The sequence below is a fragment of the Poeciliopsis prolifica genome, unplaced genomic scaffold (genome assembly GCF_027474105.1).
Source record: "Poeciliopsis prolifica strain line A6 unplaced genomic scaffold, Auburn_PproV2 SCAFFOLD014, whole genome shotgun sequence".
Classification (NCBI taxonomy): Eukaryota; Metazoa; Chordata; class Actinopteri; order Cyprinodontiformes; family Poeciliidae; genus Poeciliopsis; species Poeciliopsis prolifica.
The window spans coordinates 4,062,622-4,083,063 of record NW_026562389.1 but is presented as its reverse complement, the minus strand read 5'-3'; the positions used below and the strand labels follow the sequence as shown (position 1 = coordinate 4,083,063).

At 37.4% G+C, this 20,442-nt stretch overlaps 1 protein-coding gene across 3 annotated transcripts in view; it reads left to right on the top strand.

Moving 5' to 3' along the window:
• rasgrf2b (Ras protein-specific guanine nucleotide-releasing factor 2b) overlaps positions 1 to 20,442 on the top strand; it is a 47,852-nt gene that overhangs the window by 7,393 nt on the left and 20,017 nt on the right. For all 3 annotated transcript variants that reach the window (XM_055039725.1, XM_055039726.1, XM_055039727.1), the window contains exons 2-10: positions 10,449 to 10,555; positions 12,676 to 12,823; positions 15,869 to 15,958; positions 16,033 to 16,169; positions 17,005 to 17,121; positions 17,249 to 17,328; positions 19,047 to 19,240; positions 19,356 to 19,465; positions 19,546 to 19,664. In XM_055039725.1, coding sequence (XP_054895700.1) covers positions 10,449 to 10,555; positions 12,676 to 12,823; positions 15,869 to 15,958; positions 16,033 to 16,169; positions 17,005 to 17,121; positions 17,249 to 17,328; positions 19,047 to 19,240; positions 19,356 to 19,465; positions 19,546 to 19,664 — 1,102 coding nt within the window. The remainder of the gene's footprint in view (positions 1 to 10,448; positions 10,556 to 12,675; positions 12,824 to 15,868; positions 15,959 to 16,032; positions 16,170 to 17,004; positions 17,122 to 17,248; positions 17,329 to 19,046; positions 19,241 to 19,355; positions 19,466 to 19,545; positions 19,665 to 20,442) is intronic.

The following is a 20,442-nucleotide window of genomic DNA, read 5'->3' as shown; positions in this document are numbered from 1 at the left end:
TATCAGTTGACAAACTGTCACAGATTAAACAGTTGAGAAGTAATGAACAAAAACATCACACTTCAGTTTTTCTCTGCTTTTCCTTCTCCTAAGTTGCAGCTCACTGGTTTGTGTCGACAACTTGATCATTTAAGATCATTATGTGTAAATCATATGTAAATCATATTCACCTTGTTGTTGCTGATATTAATAAGGTGATGTTGGGAAGAAAAAGATGTGTACATTTTATGATGTAAGGAAGGTTTTATTGTTTGTGTTTCTTCTTTTATTTGATCAGGTTAGGAACAATTCTCAAGAACATCATAAAACAGATTTATGTTGTTCTGATATGTCCTCTCGCACCATGGGACTCAAAGTAGATCCTCTTTATATTCCATATCTTTGGCATCAAAACAGCAGGATGTTATGCTCCAACTGCTCTTAGCAATATTGAGAAAGTAGAACTATAAAACAAAAAAGCAGAAAATGGGACGATGAGTCTGCAGACATATCTTACTGTGCAAGCGTGCATGCAAGGCGGAAAACTGCAAAACAAAAGTGTTTTGTGCTTTAATATCAAAGTTGTGACTCATCTGTACTGTACATCTAGATTGCTTCCTAAACTCGATAAAACATTTTGGAAATCAGAGCTGCACAGAGAACAAGAAAACCAGCAGGACATGAGTTGTTAATTCAGTGATTGTCATTTTAACTGTGACATCATGAGGTGGATTGAGTGGCTCCAAATCTTATCACTTTATCAGATTTAGATAAAAACAAAATAATTTTTGTGCTGTGCCGTAGAACTTTCTGTAAATGTTTGTACTGATTCCTAGTTTGTGGCAAACCAGGACTCAAGAAACCACCCTGTTTCACTTTGGAGTCATGTTATAAACACCTACAGAAATCACAACCAAAGCTTTCTCTTAAAGGCTCAAATAACACAACAATTAGACATGAATGAGCTTGGAAAATATTAAAAAAGCTGACAAATTTGGCTAAATAGAAAACCTTTTTCAAGAAAATACGAAAAACCAAGAAAACCATTAGCAAGCGAAACAAATAGTTCAACGGGTGAATAACCCTGAAACACACATTAACCACATTTCAGCTGTTAAAATGCAAAGTCACACTTTTACAATATGTGTGAGAATATTTCTGGACTCATCCCCATATGGTTGCATGGCAACTGGAGGAGGCTCTGGGAAGATTTCCTAAAATAAGAACGGGGTTGTTGTATTTTACAATTAGAAATAGTAACCGAGAAGTAGTAAATATCTGTTGTAGCAGTACCTATGCTGAGCTACAACAGCCAAGGCCTCAGTTTTGGCACACAGGTCTCAATCTAATCCAGCCAAGGATCAAATAAGGAGATTCTAATCTGACAAAATGTACCTGTAGGGTACAACATGCTTCAGAGCGCTCTACAGTATTATTCCTAATGGCAAGTATGATGGATGACACTGCAGTAAATAAGTTTAAATGCGTTTTTCTGAGTCTGCAAGATCTTCATTATGTTAGTGGTTCGGTTGTTTTGCTCTTGTCCTTGGAGCATTTCAAAAGGCTTCATTCAGCATATTATTGCCCTGTGGGAGCAACAGGAGCTGAGAAATCAAAGGGATATGCAGCCGGGAGAGGCTGTTTTTATTTCTACCCAATAACTTCATATATGGAACAATAATACATTTAGTGGCAATTTTAAGATGTTTTTTTATAACTTTAAACTGCTAAATGTGTATTAATGTTTATATTAACAAAACCTCTGAGTACTGCCATTGTCCTCCTTTTGGTTATTTTCACTCCTGATATTCACATCTAACCTGAAATATTCATATTTACCTTTAAAATGGAGCCATTGTGCCCTGACAGAATGTGCTAGATGGGCATTTTTACATCACCATTAGTTCAGCTGCATTTTAAACTGGATTTATAAATAAAGTTTGTAGCAAATGCACCACTAATTTTGTAATTATGATAATATAGTTGCTGTTTTGGGTTTAAGGAAAATTCCCTACGGCAGCTCATTGGCAAACCAACCTGTGACACGGCTCTGGACTGTCTGGATGCACTGGTTGCCTGCCACAACATTTACATAAACTTTAACTTGTTTGCACACTAACCCTCGATTACCTGTTACTAAATCTGACAAAATGGTTAGTTAAACTGAGAAACTCTAAAGACTTTATACGTCCCGCTGAAGTTCAATATTGTTAACATTAGCTGCAGGCTAATGCTAAGTGGAGACAACAGGAGTAGGTTGAAGTTGGTGTTCTTTCTTTCTGTTTGTTATTTGTTTATTTCTCCATCTTGTTTTCTCAGTCCCTCCTCTTCACTGCAGCACCTTCAGCCACAGAAAGTTTCAAACTTCATTTGGTTGCATTTGAATGCAGCCAAGTTTCACATGCATGGAGCCTTATTCACACCAAGGAGCCTTGAACCTGTACATGTCTTTGTGTTTAATTTCACAAGCTAAATTTCTGCTGTGGCACAGGAGAATGTGAAATTTAGCTGGTAGGAGTTATTTCGTTTTTTGTTGCCAACGTCATTTTTAAATGTTCCCAGAGCTACAACAGAGTTTTGGGTAAAATATTTTACTTCTCTATTCATTGTATCATATTCCTGGAATAATCCACTGGAAATTTTTAAATCAAAAATTGTCACATCCTCTAATGTTAAAGTTTTTGATAAAAATATGAAGAGAAGATATGCCATTTTTTTTTCTTGAGAGGCCAGTAACTCCCATCCACTTTTATTTCTTCTTGTGTCCATGTAGTTTTTATTTGCATGGTTGTTACTTTGGCCCATGTAAAAGAAATTTCTGATTGTCGTGGGACTTTGTGGTTAAGAAAAAGTAAAGTATAAATAGAGGTTGTTAGGAAAAATAGAGGAGCTAAATGCTCCAGGATAATCCTGGAAGAAAAACCTTTTAGTGGCTGCAGAAATCTTGAGATTTAGATTGAAGTTCAGAATGTGAGAAAATGCGTGGAGCACTTTTCATATTTTTGTCAGAAGTATTGAAACACTGTATCTGTGTCCTGCCACTTTACTATTATACACTGTCTAGCATTGATCTATCAGATGAAAGCTCCTTAAAAATACTTTGAAGTTTGCAAATAAAAAAATGAGTAAAAATCGAAGGGATACAAATGCCTTAAGGCACTGATTATTATGGTCTCCAACTCATTGTGAAGCTGAATTAGAGAGGCTCAAAACTATGGCACAGAAGGTTTGGGGTTTGAATCTGGGCCTAGGTCTTTCTGCATGGAGTTTGCATGTTCTCCTTGTACATGAGTGGATTCTCTCCAGGGACTCCGGCTTCTTCACACAGTTCAAAACATAACTGTTAGAGTAAGTGGTCTCTCTGATTTGATTGTATGTATCTATAGTTGCTTGTGCTTATCTTTGCTTTGCCCTGTGACTGACTTTGACCTGTCCAGAGTGTATCCAGCCTCTCTCTGAATGACATCCAAAGATAGGCCCTGCACAAAAAAAAGCAGGTATAGGCAATGGGTGGATGGGTTCAGAAATGTACAAATTTACACATGCATTTGCATTTATTCAACTAAGAATCCAGATAATGCTGTAAATGCTCTGTGGCAGTTTATCTGTTGTTGAATCTATTTGAATACACACTAACGTCTAATCACACCTTTAACACTCGGTATTCAGATTTCTCTCTAATAAGCTGAACACAATCAAAGCAGTAAAATGCTTCCTGGTTTTAGAGTCTGATTTAGAGAAGGGGGCTAAAAAACAAATCCCATCTGTGGTACGGTGGTACCAGACGGCGCAGTGGCATCATTGGTGCTTATTTTGGTCTCTAGTCATTTGGGGATCCTAACACTGATTCACTTCTTCCTGTTACGGTATAACATCTCTGCATCCCTGAAGCCATGTTGTGCACAATAAAAATGTTACCAAGTCCAAAGTAATATTTAAGTCTATATTTGGCGATAAAGAGAACAGCATTCGAGCCCTGTCGAACAAAGAATACTTTTTTGTCACAGACCTTTTTCTCTCCTCTCACTTCAAGCAAATCAGAATTACTAATAGAACGCTGCCTGTGAATAATAAGAAATACTGCCATTCATTGTGCTTGTTTCTCTCTTTGGCACAACACACTCCTTTATGTCATTCTGTCACAGTCTTGTTGTTATATGACAGCGTCGAAGATTGGAGGGAAAAAAGTAGTTTCATGTGGGTGTTAAATTGATTGTTTGTAACATGAAAGAAGAAGGAGCAGGGAAGGGTCTCAACCTATTTTTTTTTAGCCTTTCCCTTTTCCTTCGTTCTTTATTCGTCTCAGTGAAATTTTCTGTAGTGCAACGAAGCCTGGAGGGATGGAAGATATGTTAGAGCTGATGTGAACGGAAAAGTGCTGGTAGACCTGAAAGCAGCGACAGAGTTGGGAAGCAAAGCAAAAGGGTCTGATTAGGGTTCAGACCTCTCATTATATTTATGACATTCACAGGAACAACCCAGCCTCTGCAGTTTCACCCGTTGTCTAACGAGGATATAGTACAGTATGGCTGCATTCAATTCTGCAAAGTGTCAATGCTACAGTGTGATCCAGATGCAGCAACATTAATCTTTAATGATCGCCCTGGGACTGTTGGGTCGCTGCTGCTGCTGCAAGAGTTGATGGCATATAAACTTAGGAATTGGACGCTCCAATTGATATAAAAAAAAAAGATTGGTAATAATATTAAAACAATATTGGCATTATTGTATACGAAATAACTAACTGAATTTAGGCTGCAAAATGTAACTGAGGTAAACTATTTTTTAAGGGGGACTTCAGTGAAGAGAAACATTCATGGTGCAGAAAGTTTTCTGTTTCTTCAGTACATTAATTCTGAAGAAATGGTAATAATAATCTACTTTGCTCGTAGATATACAGTGGACCTCTGGTATTTGCAGGGGTTAGGGATCACAAACTCTCACACACAAAAAAGCTCATGACTGCCTATTGTAATAGTTCAAAGACCAAATATACCTTAATATGCATTCATGCTGCGTCTGACCACACAGAGGACTTTGTTGTGCTCAGACAACATTCAAGCAAAGGTCGGAGACACTGAGTCTAGACAAACAAGGGATGTATGGATTTAAACACATGATGTGGAAGGTAAGCATGTTTTGTAAGATGTTCACGTTGGAGAATGCCTGGTGTTTGGTGATCAGAGACCTTTAAAAGAGAGGGAGTGTAGAGATCAAAGGAAGAGGACTTTTATTGGTTTATTCCCTCTCACCAGTCTCTAAATATCAGGCTTGCTGAATCTGTAAATTTGGATTGCTCAGAAAGATGTTTACTTTTTAAGTCTGACTTACAGAGTCTTCACTAATACATCTCTCAAAGACATATTATATATAATATTACATATTATATATAGACGACTCCCAAATGTACTTCAATATGTACAGTGGGAACAGTCTTACAACGATTGCAGCGGTAATGTCTGCAGTCTTTTCCTTATCTGCTCCTGGCTGCTACTTTACCTCTAATCTCTTAAAAGGCAATATAAATGCACTTAATTTTTCACCCAAAATTTTGTCATTGTGCATTTTTTGTTCAAGAAATTGTGCTTAGTTTCTTAGTTTAATACCCAGAGGACACAGCTTTATAATGTAATCGGTAAAACATCTGACTATAAAAGGGGTTTATTTTCTTTTCACCATACCTACAAATACTATTAATTTCCTGGATAATGTTTGAGATCATAAAATAAAATGTACAAATAAAATATTTGCAATGATTTATGATATTAATTTGTATGCTCTGGATTTATGCATTAATTCAGCGCCGTTTTCTGTAGCACTTGTGATAATTCACAGATTTGGGCTGTTGGTTTTGTTAAGCAAGCATTGTAATGGTGGCCCTTTCAAACCACTGATCCAATGATTGCAGAAAGTTGCTGAAAGAGTTTTGTCAACAGGGAAAAGTAAATTCTGTCATTTTCATTTATTAAAAGCTGCCTCATCTGCTGTGCTGTAAAAAATGTCTGACCCTTTTACAGATTTCTTCTGGTTAACTTTTTTGTCTCACTTAAATATTTTGGTTCATGAAATTATTTTGATGTCAAAGTAAGGTAACTTGAGCAAATACGAAAATTAGTGCCAAATGATAATTTATTTTATGAAATTAAAAAATATCCAGAACAACCTTGGAGAGTTGTAAGTGTTCATATAACACAGTAAAAACACAAATAAAAACTTTTTGCTTGCCCTAATCAAATTTAATTGAAACGCTGTGCAAAAGTCACACAAAAGAATGTGACCAAATGTAAAAGACTCATTGCCAAGTATCACAAAGGTTTGATGCTGCTAATGTTTGCTGAGCCGGTTATAAGGATGAGAGGATCATTACCTTTTTACAGGGTCAGGCTGTTTTAAACAGCTTTATTACCATATTAAACCAAGTCATCATGTGTATTTACTCCAGCTGTAATGTTCTGCTATTAAAATCTGCTTGATGGCCTTAAATAATTAGGTGTGAAAAAAAAAAAAAAATCAAGCACTGAGGAAATCCATAAGGCAGAAAACATTTTTTTGTGGTACTATACCTGTAGGCTGGATAGCAAGTAGGAAAAAAAAAAAGACAATTTCACAAGCGATCTGTTGCACATTTTCAAATGTCAGTGAAAATGACATGTTGGTGAAACAACTCATCAGCTGCCTAATGAGTCACCGTAGAGCCTTTTGCAAGATGGACAAAGTAAGCCCTGCCTATCACCGTGCATCTTGTTAACAAGAGTGTTAATCAGTTGGAAGCTTGAACATTTCTTTTTACTCTTGTCTCGGCAGCTGCAGGGAGTTTTCACAGCTGGAAGAAATTAGATTAACGGCCGTTAATATTTGGCACAGAAGTGCAAAAACATAAAAACTGCATAAAGTCTACAATGGTGCAACTGGACCTAAAATTGAAAAACAAAATCTACCTTATTCAAGGATTTCTATTATTTTAACATTTTGTCGCCTTACAACTGCAGACTTTTAAAAAAACCCAAGCAAGAAAACAAACAAACAAACAAAAAATATTCATCATAATGCTAAATAAAATCCACATCTCATGGCTTAAGAGTTTGACAAAAAGCATTTGAGCCTGTGACTTTTGTATGTTTTACCAAATACCAGGATGGAGAGCATGAGAAGATACATTATATTTTATGCTTCCTTGTCAGCACAACTCTGAAATGGGTTGTGCTGCATAGCACTATTGTATGCAGACATACAGGCAGAATGAAAATTAATCAAATGACACATTATAAAATGAGGAGATGATGTAATGTTGCAGGCAATGTTTTGAGTTTAGCCAGGAATGACTGAAGAACAGCACTTCCTTCATTTCACAGAGGGTTACAGACTGCATTATTCAGAGCATGGTCAGGGTTAGAGGTGATATTATTGGCTTATCTAATTATATTAGGAAGATTCAAATTGTTAGCAATTCACAATGTTAGAGAAATTTTTTATTTGAGGAAGCAGTTTCGGTTTTTATGCCATGAACAACAATGCAAATTGCTCATTATCTCTCAGGTTTGAAACAAAAGAAGACATTTTTCGCTAGGTCTGAAGCACATTTGACCTCAGGTGTCAAATTAAATAGGTTTTTGCCTTTTTACAGACCAGTTCAATGTGGATTTTCATAGACAACAGAGAGTCAATCATGACTCCTAAGTTTTTATAGAATAGCACCTGATTGAACATCCTATGAAAATGATGTATGGTGTCCTTTAAATGCCATCTACTCTGCACACACTGGGCTTTGCTTAGATGACCTGCAGACGCATCAGCAAGACACCAGTGATCTTTTCAGCATCTCTCACTATCCTGTTGTGATTGTGCCTCACTATGGCTGTGCTGCTGCCAAACCAGGATGTGATACAACATGCGAGAATGCATTAGTGCATTGATGTCTCAGTAGAACGCTGTTACGGCTGGGATGAAAACGTTTACATTTTTAAGGCTGTGAAGGAAGTGCTAACGTTGTGGTTATTTCTTTGCAGTCATGGTGTTTTTCTTATCAGTCTGGTGGATTCCCAAAAGTCCGGATTAATTGTGCTGAAATTACCAACTAATTTATTACTCAATTGATTGTTAACTGGAATATACAGACTCAAAACAGAGGCTGTATAGCTGAAAGTAAAACATACCAGGAAGTAATTAACAGTTTTAGGCAAAAATGTAATTAAAAAAAAAAAGATTTTAATGTATATCTTATATTGTATGAAACAAGATGTGCCGTTTTTTTTGTCAACTTAAGCAATGAATCAGAACAATCGATAGATTTATTGATTACTAAAATAACCATTTGTTGCAGGTCTATTTGGAAGTAATTCTTCCTATTTTAATTTTTTGCTCTCTTTGTACAATTGGCAGTAAAACATTCTCACAGACAAGGCCTCTGTCGCGATGCTTTTCAGTGTGTTCTCTGTTCTTAATTTTAAGAGTCTGAATTTTCCTTATGTAATTGTAGCCAAATAACTAAATCTTTGTTTTGCCTGTGAAACTGTTTTTTTTCCCCAGAAGGCATTTGGCTTGTCCATGTGGAAATCTGCAAGTTTCACACCTGTTTGACTGCATTAATTTTGGAGAAGTAAATAATTACCTTGTTGGCAACCTTTTGGCCAATTTATGTAAATCTCTCTTCACTCTTGAAGGTGAAACTGGTCTTCCAGGATGTTCAGATGTTTGATGCAGTTGGATAAATGATCTCAAACATCCAGTCACTAGTTTTGGAACAAAATTAAGCAGAATCTTGTTAAGCATCAACACCAAAATCTACTAAAAATTTGTGAACTGCACTTCTGTCAGATTGTCCCAGAACAGCTGTGGCTACATCACTGTGTGAATGTGTGACTATATAGTGCTATACAAGTGCAGGCCATTTAATAGCAAGAAACTCCTCAAAGCTCCACTGATTAATGTATGTAAAACACCTGACCAGAACTATGTTATCAAAGCAGCAAGCAGGTGATTAATTATCTGTCAACTTATTGTGATTACATGGAGTGTAAGTCACTCCATGTAATCACAATTGTTTTTCATATACACAATGTAAAGCTAAACTAAGCTGAGAATACATATCCATCTGTAAAATCTGCTTTTATTTTGTACTAGAAGATATTTTCGCTAATGTCTAAAATTACAGGATGGATCATTGAAAGCCCTCATGAATGGCTGCACCAAATAGCAGAAAATGGAAGCGTAAAACAGCCAAACCATCAAACGCTGCATTGCCATGGAAATGTTTTCTTGTTAGGTGGTGACACAGTTTAGGAAGATGGTTAAGATTTATTACGTAACTGTGGCGCTCTTCTGTTTCTGTCTCTTTCCCCATTGGAGCTTAGATTATTGTTGATGTGGTGACACGGCGAATTGAAATGACAGATACATAATAAGCATGATGAGGTTGATGGAGGTGCAGATAAAGATGGAGGAAGGTCTCTAAATGTTCACAAACTCTCCTCGGTTCCTGACCTTTCCCCACTTCAGGGGCTGAAGCCCGTCTATAAAGCTACAGGGCAACCGTCTCCTCGCTCAACGCTTTTTGGTTCACTGAGTCCTCCCTCTGAGAAAGAAACATAAAGAGATGAAAGGATGAAGGGAGATGGAGTAGGAGGAAGAGGAGGAGTGGGTTTCGACAACAAGAGGAGCGAGGATGCTGGCTGAGCGGGGCAGAGGAGGCGGAGTGGGAAGATAGGTGAACTGCAACAGGAGAGGGAGGAGGAAATAGATGGATGGATGAAGTGAGCAGGAGAGGAGGACAGAAAGTCCATGCAGAGTTCAGTCTTCTCTGAGTTCAGTTTCCCTTGACTAAAAATAGCAGCTCTTCTGGTAACCCACTGCCCCGGGACACAACCATTTGAATAAAAGCCTCTATCACTTCACAAAGCGCTCATGAACGCGTGTCTCTGTACTTGCTTGTGGTGGCATGTGCCTGTGTGTGGGAGAGTTTTTTAAAGAGAAGTCCACACAGATATTCGTATTGATAAAAACAGACGGGAGGGAAGAGACCAGCAGAGAACAGGCTAATTGATGGTGATGATAATAGGCTGGTGGAGAGGGGAAGTGCAGGCGACACTCGATGTTTTATTTCAGTGAGCAAATGGCTGTGCTAAGCCACCAGTGCTACCTCATCGTGTGTTTCTGTCTGTCTTCCAGGGCTGCATATGGAGATTGTTGTCGGGTAAATTAAAAAAGCATTTCAAATGAGTCAGAATGATAGAAATCCATATCTTTAACCTCCCCTGTTTTTGATTTGTTTCTTTTGTTTCTTCAACAAGATTAGTTCTTTCAAGGTGATGAAATAAGGCTTCATGCAACAAGAGAACTATATCAATGGCATGCAAAGTCCAAACTTTCACATTTCCACCAGTCAAACATTTATGTACATGAACTGGAACAACATGTTCTTATTTGTTGGAGCATCAGATTTCTGATCAAGTCTCCTTTCTTTTTCCTCTTAGCACTACTTCCTGATTGTGTTTGGCCACGATGGACAGAAACCTCTGGAGTTGCGGACAGATGAGGAGTGCGAGTGTGATGAATGGGTGGAGGCCATCCAGCAGGCGAGGTACATAAAGCCATGGCAAATACTTCTGTTGTAAATAGGGGTTAAAGTTAAAGTTGTATTCTCTGACCATGTTCCTGGAAAGAGGATATGTTGTTACATCAGGATTTGGTCAAATCTAACTTTAATTAGTCATCATGTCTAATTTACCCAAAGCTGGTTTAAAGAGGAGAGATTTAACTTATTCTTGGGACTAAACTTATTTTAGAAGAGAGAAAACCCTCTCATCTGATAATATAGATACTAATAATAAATCTTGACTGTTTTGAAACTGGTTTTGATTAAACCAACCACATTTATAAGGTATGTTTAGGACAGCTGCGGTTATTCGTTGGTTCATTCAGGTTAAATTTGAGGGAGGAATCTGACTTTCTGAGTTCAGACACTTTGACTTCATATTTACTATTTCCTTCACCAAAGATTGAATGTTGAGATGCATTTCATTTTGTTTTACGGATGTTTGTTTACGATTACTCTTGAACTCTCAAACATCAGGATCTGGCCAGAGCAAATTCTAGAAATGATTTTATTGGATAAATAATCAATCAGAGCATTTTTACTTCTCTATCCTTTGATGTCTTGTAAAACAATTTGGATCACCTTGTCTATGATTGCTCTATAAAAAGAATTGATGTACCTTGCCTTTTTTGAAACAATTAACTTCATTTGGTTTCTATTAATTATGTGTATGGGTAAGCAAAGGGTAAAAGTAAAGTTTTATGTAATTTGTGGAACTCTAACCTTTTGTGTAGCCAATTGTAAAATAAGCCAACACAGGCAAGTCAATGTTTATTGACATTTTTCTGAACAGTTTCCTGTTGCATGGCTTTTTACCCCCATCAAAGGTTGTAGGAAATTTTGTGTAATTACGTTATCATGTCATAGATTTGCAAGGTTTTAGAAACATTCCCCATTCTTCCTTACACATCGACATTATGGCATCACATGGCTTGTCAAAATCCTGTGTTTTTATTCTGAAAGCATGGTTCAATTTGTCAAAATGATGAAAATTAATGTTTTTAGGCACCTAGGTGTGGTGAAGGCAACTTACTGAAGTTCAAACAGTATCAGAATAGGAGAGAGGAGTTTGAAGTGACTTATGATTTTTTTAGTTATGTTTTTTAGAGAATGTCTAAAAAAGAGAATATCTCGGAAGAGTTGCCAGGAATACATTGTTGGTTGCAGTATAGTTCAAGATGTTAGAAACAATCAAATAAAAAACAGCTGTTATGACAAAAGAATGTGGAAAACCACCTTTGAACTGAAAATAATGGCTCGACTGCGACAGCAGAAACCACACTGAGTGCTGCACTAAATCTCACCAGATCCTCTGGATTAAAACCATCTCTCCACACATGCAAGTCACCAACGTCATGGACTTTAGACACTAAAATATCCTCAGAGATGCTGACTTTCTTAACTTACAAAACCAAGATAGTTTTCTTATCTGTGCCTTGTTGAACCCAGATTCTGATGTGGTTTTTAGAAGCAGGTTTAGCTGTTGATCCTTCCGATCACAGAGCATCTCCACTGTCTCCTTGTCCAGCTGAGACGGGATTTTTCCCAGAAAAGATACTTAATCGTATAAATATAGCCACATAGTTTAGAAGTGGTTTATAATTCTTTCCATATCCTTCGGCAACAGCAACAAACAGCCTTAAACCAATGATAATGTGCTGGGACTACTGCTAGTAGCAGATGGTTGCTAATTTCCTCCTCAACATAACAGAATGGTTTTAATTTTTCAAGCAGCTTTGTTAGTTACATTTGCTTTTACTGCATTGATACCGCAGCTCTCAATCACCATTTATACTAAGATAGAATCATTACAAATGCAACTGAAATTTCTCAGAAGAAAAAATACTTCACTCATTTGAGACTGAATTTGGTGCAGGGGGGAGGAGATGTGTGTTTGGTTTTTACTTTAAAGGTTGCAATAATTCTGGAACTTGATGAAACTGAGATTATTTTTTTACTCTGCCAGTTTACAAATGTTTTATTCAATATTTGATTATTCGACATTAGAAAAAATGTAGATAATTGAAGGTTCAAAGTGATTAAGACGTCCATTCTTATGAGTATGTAAGCTGCTCTTTCTAATATAAAATGTTCTTTTTTCACAGCTATTCTGACATAATTATTGAACGAGAAGTGCTGATGCAGAAGTACATCCACCTTGTACAAATTGTGGAGACTGAGAAGGTGGCAGCCAATCAGCTCCGCACTCAGCTGGAGGACCAGGACACGGAAATTGAAAGACTTAAATCAGAGGTAGAAAATATGCATTTCTGACCGTAGGTGCACATGGTTTAATTCAGAATAATTTAATTGATGTTTTTTACCTTTTCACCCTCAGTTTTAAACATCTGGCATTTGAAAGCAATGTGTGCACATTTTAAAATGGCAACATTTAAATAAAGAGAATTAAAGCGTTTTACGAATGGACTTGGATTTAGTGCTTTCCATTAAAACAACTCTTTCAGTCAACTGTTTATTGGATGGTCTTATGTCTCTGCTCTTATTGCACTTCTGACCCTCAAGGCACGTTTCTGCAACAGGAGAGCGATACAAATCATTTTTAATAAAAATCCAGGACCATTAATATGGAAAGGAGTTTGAAACACCAAGTACTTTACAGCGCTACAACATTACAAAGCCATGCATGATCACAGATAAAATCATAGGATAAAAACCTTAGAAGGCATTTCAGCAGGACTCTTGCATAAACATTTTCCCTCTATTTCCCAATCATATTCTATATTTTGTTACTCACCATCCTGCCCACACAGTATTGTGTTCTCATTTTAACAAATCACAAAGGGTGAAAGCAAAAAGAAAGCATCTGAATAAACCTATACAGTGTACATGTCAGTGTTGGTGTGCTTGCTGTGGGTTGTTTTTGTGTTTGTATTCTTGGCAGTGAGGGAGTTGGTGCATTCGGTCACTTCTGGGTATAGGAGGCCCTCAATAAAGATACTTGATTGGTGTCCTCACAGACAGCCAAGCTCAGCGAACGCGTCCTGTTTCTGTTCAGCCGTCGCTGCCCAATAAATGACATGTTTGTGTGAACACGTAAAACCCAACAGACCCTCACAACATCGTTAATCAAAATTGTTCCCCTTCTTCCTTCCCCCCCACACAAATTAATAGAAACTAGTTAACTGTGAGCATTAATTAGATTTATAGCATCATTTTGCTTTAATAAACATAAGTGTTCCCACAATGCTTTAAAATATGCAGTGGAAAAAGTCCTCATGATGCAAATGGCTGGTCAGAAGCTGTAAAAATATTGCTTTTGCCAACTTTAAATATCTAAGACATTACAAACAGTTGGCAGACAACAAATGGATGAAATGTGTTTAGGTCATTGTAATGTTATTGTAATGATTAGGAAAGTCAAACAGAGGCAAACGCAGCCTCATTGTGAGCAAAGACAACGTTTACTCTGAGCGTTGTTGGCAAACCTGAGCAAACCTTACAGGACATGTTGCTGTAAATTAGGTTTAGAAATTCTGGCTGAAACCCAACAGTGATGCTTTATCTGTGGACAAAAAAGCAAAACAAACGATTTGAAAAGAGGTTAATTGTGGTAACACTCCTGGCTAATGCCATGCACCAATAAGTCATAACTTTATAGCCTCCTTTTTAATAGCATGGTCTCCATTTAAGACGATTAAAAAGAAAAAACATTTTCTTTTCAATCGTAGATGCATATGGTTTAATTCAAAATAATTTATCTCACTGACACATGCTTGTTGTATCAAATCAACAAGCACAGGATAAACATGCACAGCATTTTTAGTTAACTAAACATCATTTATGGAGTTGTTTATCACTTTTATGACTCATTGGGAAAACCATGTTCTGCAGATTGTCTTAACATGATTTGGATTATAGCAGATTCTGTCAGATTTAATTCCTCTGCAGTTAATCAGCCAAATTGAACAAATTGAAAACACAAAGGAAGATTTTAGTTTTCTTACTTTGAATGATGCAAATGCTGATCTGTCCCAGACATAACCAGAAAGAGCTCCAAAGTTGTTCCTAATTTCACAGGGATTCGTTTGAAATTGTGTTCTGCTGCAATTAACGATAGTTCAAAGGGGGTGCTGTTTGTTCAATGGTCCAGCTGGTAAACTCTCAATAAATCAAAGCTCTGCTGTTGTTTCTAATTTGGTCTCTGCTCATTTGTGTCAGTAATCGCTAGCAGAAACATCCAAGCTCACATGTGCAATCTTGTCTTTGAGACGAAATGACGCACTCACTGTTGTCAATTTCTCTTTGAGCAACAAGTGTGCCACTTCCACTTCTGTCTAATCTGCGTTGTTTTGGCGAATCTTATTGCCAGGATGCTGGATAGTAATAAAACAATAATAATGAAAGTTATTTTGCAATATAAAACATCTGCATGTTTAATGAAGCTGCTTATGAAAAAAAAGGATTAGAACTTAAGAGCCAATGTGCAGCTGGTTATTCATCTCATTAAAACATAGTGGTGTATGTCTGTTTGTTTATTTTCTTCTGTGTGTGGGTGTGTGTGTGTGTGGGGGGGGGGAGGGTGTGGGTGTGTGTGTGCGTATGTGTGTGGGGGGGGGGGAGGGTGTGTGGGTGTGTGTGCGCGTATGTGTGTGTGTGCGTGGGTGTGTGTGTGTGTGTGTGTGTGTGTGTGTGTGTATTGCTCTGCATTTATGAATATTTAAACAAACTAGCGAGTGTTACTCTCAGGACTTGGCAGACTGGTTCTTCTTTGCTATAATTTGCATGATAACTCTCACAAATGGGAAAATAAAGATGCATTGTAGCAGAAAATGTATTTGGTTTTATCACTTGTGCTCGACCACATATGTCAGAAGCAGATACTGTTAATTGGGTTGAAAGTAGAAACAAACGGGTTAAATAATGTCACACTGGAGTATATAAATCTGTGAAGATTTTTTTTGTTTTGTTTTGCTGAAAGTTTTGCTCTTCTTGTCCACATGTTAGCCAGAATGTGTTTCCTGTTAGCCAGAACGAGCTGTCCTCCATGTTTCCTTCCTGCTTTCTGTTCTGAATGAAGGCTTTCAGTGATGAGGGAGTCTGATTGGTATCTACTATAAACACACCAACGATTCTTTGAGCACACTCTGAACTAGAAATATTCAGGGAATCAGCTGGAAGCAAAAGTGGGGCATCCTAATTTTGTTAATTACATAATACTCTGAAATCCTATTTTAAGAAATATCTTTGTTCATAAATAATGAAAGGGATTTGTTATGCATCTGCTGTTTTACTTGACAATAATTTCTGAATCTGAACTGAAATCTCTTTTCCTAAAAGATTGTAGCTTTGAACAAAACCAAGGAGCGGATGCGGCCTTATCACGTCTACCACGAGAACGAAGACCCAGATATCAAAAAAATCAAAAAGGTAAACATTGTAACAATCACCTTTATTTCTCATTTCTCATATGTGCATTAACCTTTAAACTTTTTCTTCCATAGGTTCAGAGTTTCATGCGCGGCTGGCTGTGTCGCAGAAAGTGGAAAATTATTGTCCAGGACTACATTTGCTCTCCACATGCTGAGAGCATGAGGAAGAGGAACCAGATTGTCTTCAATATGGTGGAGGCAGAGACAGAGTATGTAAATACATTATGCCTTGAGCAACATCACAATCTGCATCTAAATGGTCATGGTTATCTTCCTATGGAAATAGCCTGATAACAGTTTGGTGGTTCTGTAAATGTAATTTTACTTTAAATTTAATTTTACACATTTGAATTAGTCAAATTAGCAGCAGGAGTGCAACACAGATATCACAGTGTTCTCAAGGTGATTATTACACGGACTAATTTTGGTTAATATTATAAAATATTATCTGGTGCTAGATAAAAGTTGAAATTAAGACTTTCTACTGGGGGTGTTCTTTATTAAAGAAAGAAAAGAGAGAAGAAAAAAACATGTTTGAATTTTAATAATATTGAAAACACAATTAAAGATGAACAAAAAAAAAACTTTGTTTGGTCATGCAACATTTTGCATGAGAAACTTTAGGATCACGTATTTTATGGCTTGATTGTTTAAAATAGTTAATTATTCATTTATATAGTGGCTGATCTGGTGACTGTTTAGCAGATAAAGCTCTATGAATAATCTCTCATGATATCTAGGATGACAACTGACTGTATTTTTATGGGCAATACTAAAACTAGACCTGACAAAATGCATCGGCTTCAGATTGTCAGATTGACCAGAAGGCATCCGTCCTCCATCTGTTCCTCCTTTTCTGACTTATGACCCCACTATATTATCTTGTGGAACAACCAACCTTTCATAACTTTTTTACCTATGTGCGTGGGTGCGCGCGCGTGTGTGTGTGCGGGTGTGTGGGTGTGGTGTGTGGGTGTGTGTGTGTGTGGGTGTGTGTGTGGGTGTGTGCGTGTGTGTGTGTGTGTGTGTGTGTGTGTGAGACAGGTATGTCCACCAGCTCTACATCCTGGTCAACTGTTTCCTCAGACCTCTGAGAATGGCCGCCAGTTCAAAGAAACCTCCCATCAGCCATGATGATGTGAGCAGCGTCTTCCTCAACAGGTGTGTTGGCGTATGTTTGAATGTGCCTTTTTATTACTTTTAAAAAATAAAACCAGAAACTCTTCTCAGCTTTTCTGTAAACTTTCCTGAAGTCGACACTATTAATGTGTTTTCAATATGTTCCCAGTGAGACCATCATGTTCCTCCATGAGATTTTCCATCAAGGCTTGAAAGCGAGGATCGCCAACTGGCCAACCCTGGTGCTGGGTGAGCTGTCACTCGCACAGAGCGGCGCACACAAACACAGTCCATAACCACGCTCGCTGAAGGCATGAAGGTCGGCTTTTTAGCGATTCTCCTCTTCAATATTTCCTATTCAGACTAGACGTCACTGTTAATGTCACTTAGTCCTATTCACAAAAACCCCGGCGTTCCTATCTCAGTCTGCACCGAGCAGATTCATTGTCTCCACAGACAATAACTATCCAGACCAGAAGCTTCTCGCCGTCTCACCCCTAAAAAAAAACCCTGAGCGGATAAGCATCACCCTGGAGACAGGCGGCTGACAGATGTGGCAGCAAATTACTGGTGACAAATTATAACATAGAGAAGAGCGCTGATTAAACTTGTCGACCTGATGTGACTCTTCTTTTCAAGCAGAATCTAGATGTAGACATTTTATCGCCAACATCTTTCAGATCAATTACTGCTGTAGAAAACATGTTTGAGATCCCCTCATTATGCAGCCAGTCCTTTTTCCAACAAAAATAGCTGTGCAGTCTCTGTTTTTTATATAAGTTTGTTTTTTCCCTTCTCAGGTCATAAATACATTTTAAGAAGATGTTTGAGACTGTGATTACTATATTTATTAAATAGACTTTATTAAGAACTGAAGGGGTTGAATGTCTGATCTATTTTGAGCAGTTTTGATCTGCTGATACTGATTTTAGACAATTTCTGTTTCAATTTAGCAAAAAGCTCATTTATGTGAGGAAGTGTTAATTATTTATTTCAGAAAAAAATGCAATGTCACACCCTACATTTGAGAGAAGTTTCACAGATATTTTAAAACAAAAAGAAAATGGTAAGAGAATTTAATCATAAACAATCTTTAGCAAATTATAAAAGCAATTACCATCTTGTGTGGCTAAAATTACTAATGTAGTCTCTATATTCTCAAAAATGCATAAGTTTACCATCACCTTTAGATTTGCAGAATGTTAATAACATTACAAAATGTAATATTTTCCATGGTAGACATTGATTGAATGCTTGAAGTACAGGAAAAAAACAACTTTGCTTTAATACATTTAGCCATTAACACATTAAATGTTATTGGCTGAAAGTCTTGCTCTCTCTCACTATCATGCAGCCTAAATGAAACCCTTAGAGAATTAAATGGCTTGTGAAACTGTCCAACTTTACACACTGAGGAATGTTGTTAGCTTGACCAGGGAATGGTCAGTCCAGCATTCTCACCAATCAGCACAAAAATATTGTTTTCAACTTTTCAGTCATTGGTCAGTCAGCATGTTTGGGCTGATTAAGGTGAAAAGTATGAATTTCTAATCACCAGACACTTTCTCAATGCATCGTTAAGCTTCATAAATTATGTACTGTATGTACTCTAGTAAGGACATTCAAATTTCAGTATATCTAATAAATCATTTGTATTCTGCTGCTTCTACTGAAAAAATACCTGGGGGACATTTTCTTCTTCTCGTTGTCTGATTTATCATTTTATAGCTGAATTAAATAAAATTTATGCTTGAAAACTGTTTGATTTTATGTTTATATTTTTATATGTTATGGGACTGACCACAAAAATTTTAAACACTGAAGACAATTTTGCTCTTATTACCAACAGAAATTGTGGCAAACGTACTCACAGTGAGACAGATAATGTTCTCAAAAGCAATGGGGGGAAAATATGATTTTTTATTTTTTTTTGCATGTGCATTTCTATTGTATGTTTTTACCTCCAGCTGACCTGTTTGACATCCTGCTGCCAATGCTAAACATCTACCAGGAGTTTGTGCGTAACCATCAGTACAGCCTTCAAGTTTTAGCCAACTGTAAGCAGAACAGAGATTTTGACAAACTGCTGAAACAATACGAGTCCAACGCTGCCTGTGAAGGAAGGATGCTTGAGACTTTTCTCACATACCCAATGTTCCAGGTAGATCATAAACTCTGCCACACTCTGATGCTTGGAAACAAACTTTTGCACGACTGAATTAAATGTATATCTCCACTCAACTTCGCTTTTCCATAATGCTCTTTACTCCATAAAGATCCCTCGTTACATCATAACACTACACGAACTCCTGGCCCACACGCCCCATGAGCATGTGGAGCGCAAGAGTCTTGAGTTTGCCAAGTCCAAATTAGAGGAATTATCTAGGTAGGTGCTGAAATACTCAACATCTTTTCTACTCTCTCTGATTATAAAAAATTGAAATAACTTCATTGTTGTGTGTCCAGAGTGATGCACGATGAGGTTAGCGACACAGAAAACATCCGGAAGAATCTGGCCATTGAGAGGATGATTGTTGAAGGATGTGACATCCTGCTGGACACCAGCCAGACCTTCGTCAGGCAGGGTGAGTCTTCATCAGTTCATAACAGCAGTTTGTGTCTTACCTGATACAAAAAACTCCTTGTTTCATTCAAATAGCGCTTTGACAGCAGTTTTTTTGGGCTCTTGTCCCAGTAGTGTAACGTCTGTGTGCCTCACAGACTGGATAGCTGTCAGCTGCAGCCAAAGGATCTCCTACTGACACCAAAAGTGATTTTTTAAAACCTTATCAAGGAATTGGGATGATGGCTCGTGAATGTAACTGACCACTCACTATATTGACTGGCAGGTGCTTCGGTAACTGACTGGTATTGGCAATTGCACCACTATATACTTTGGGAGCCTCAGATTCTCCTCTTTCCCTTTGCAAATGATACGATTCTGTCGAAATCTGCATTTTGATGTTCGGTTTTCCCTCCTGCATCTGTTGCTCCACATCTGTATGCAACTAAACACATGCATGCATGTTTTTACCATAGGCTCTGCCTGGTTTAACAAAGTAAAACCACTCAATTACTTTTATTACTCCACATACCTTACTTGGCACAGCACACCTTAAGCAACAAGTAATTATAAAAATGCAATCTTTCAAAACTGAATTATGTTGAGGAGTTATTGAGTTACATTAATTCAATATGGACTCTGGTGTTCATCCTGGATGCTCTAATTGTAATTCAAAGTGTAGAAACCTGATAACAGCTTTCTACTGTTTTATGACAACATAAATGATCAAATTTACTCAGATTAGTGAAATTAGATAAAATTTTCTCATTTAGCAGCAGTAATGAAACTACTTGTCTGAT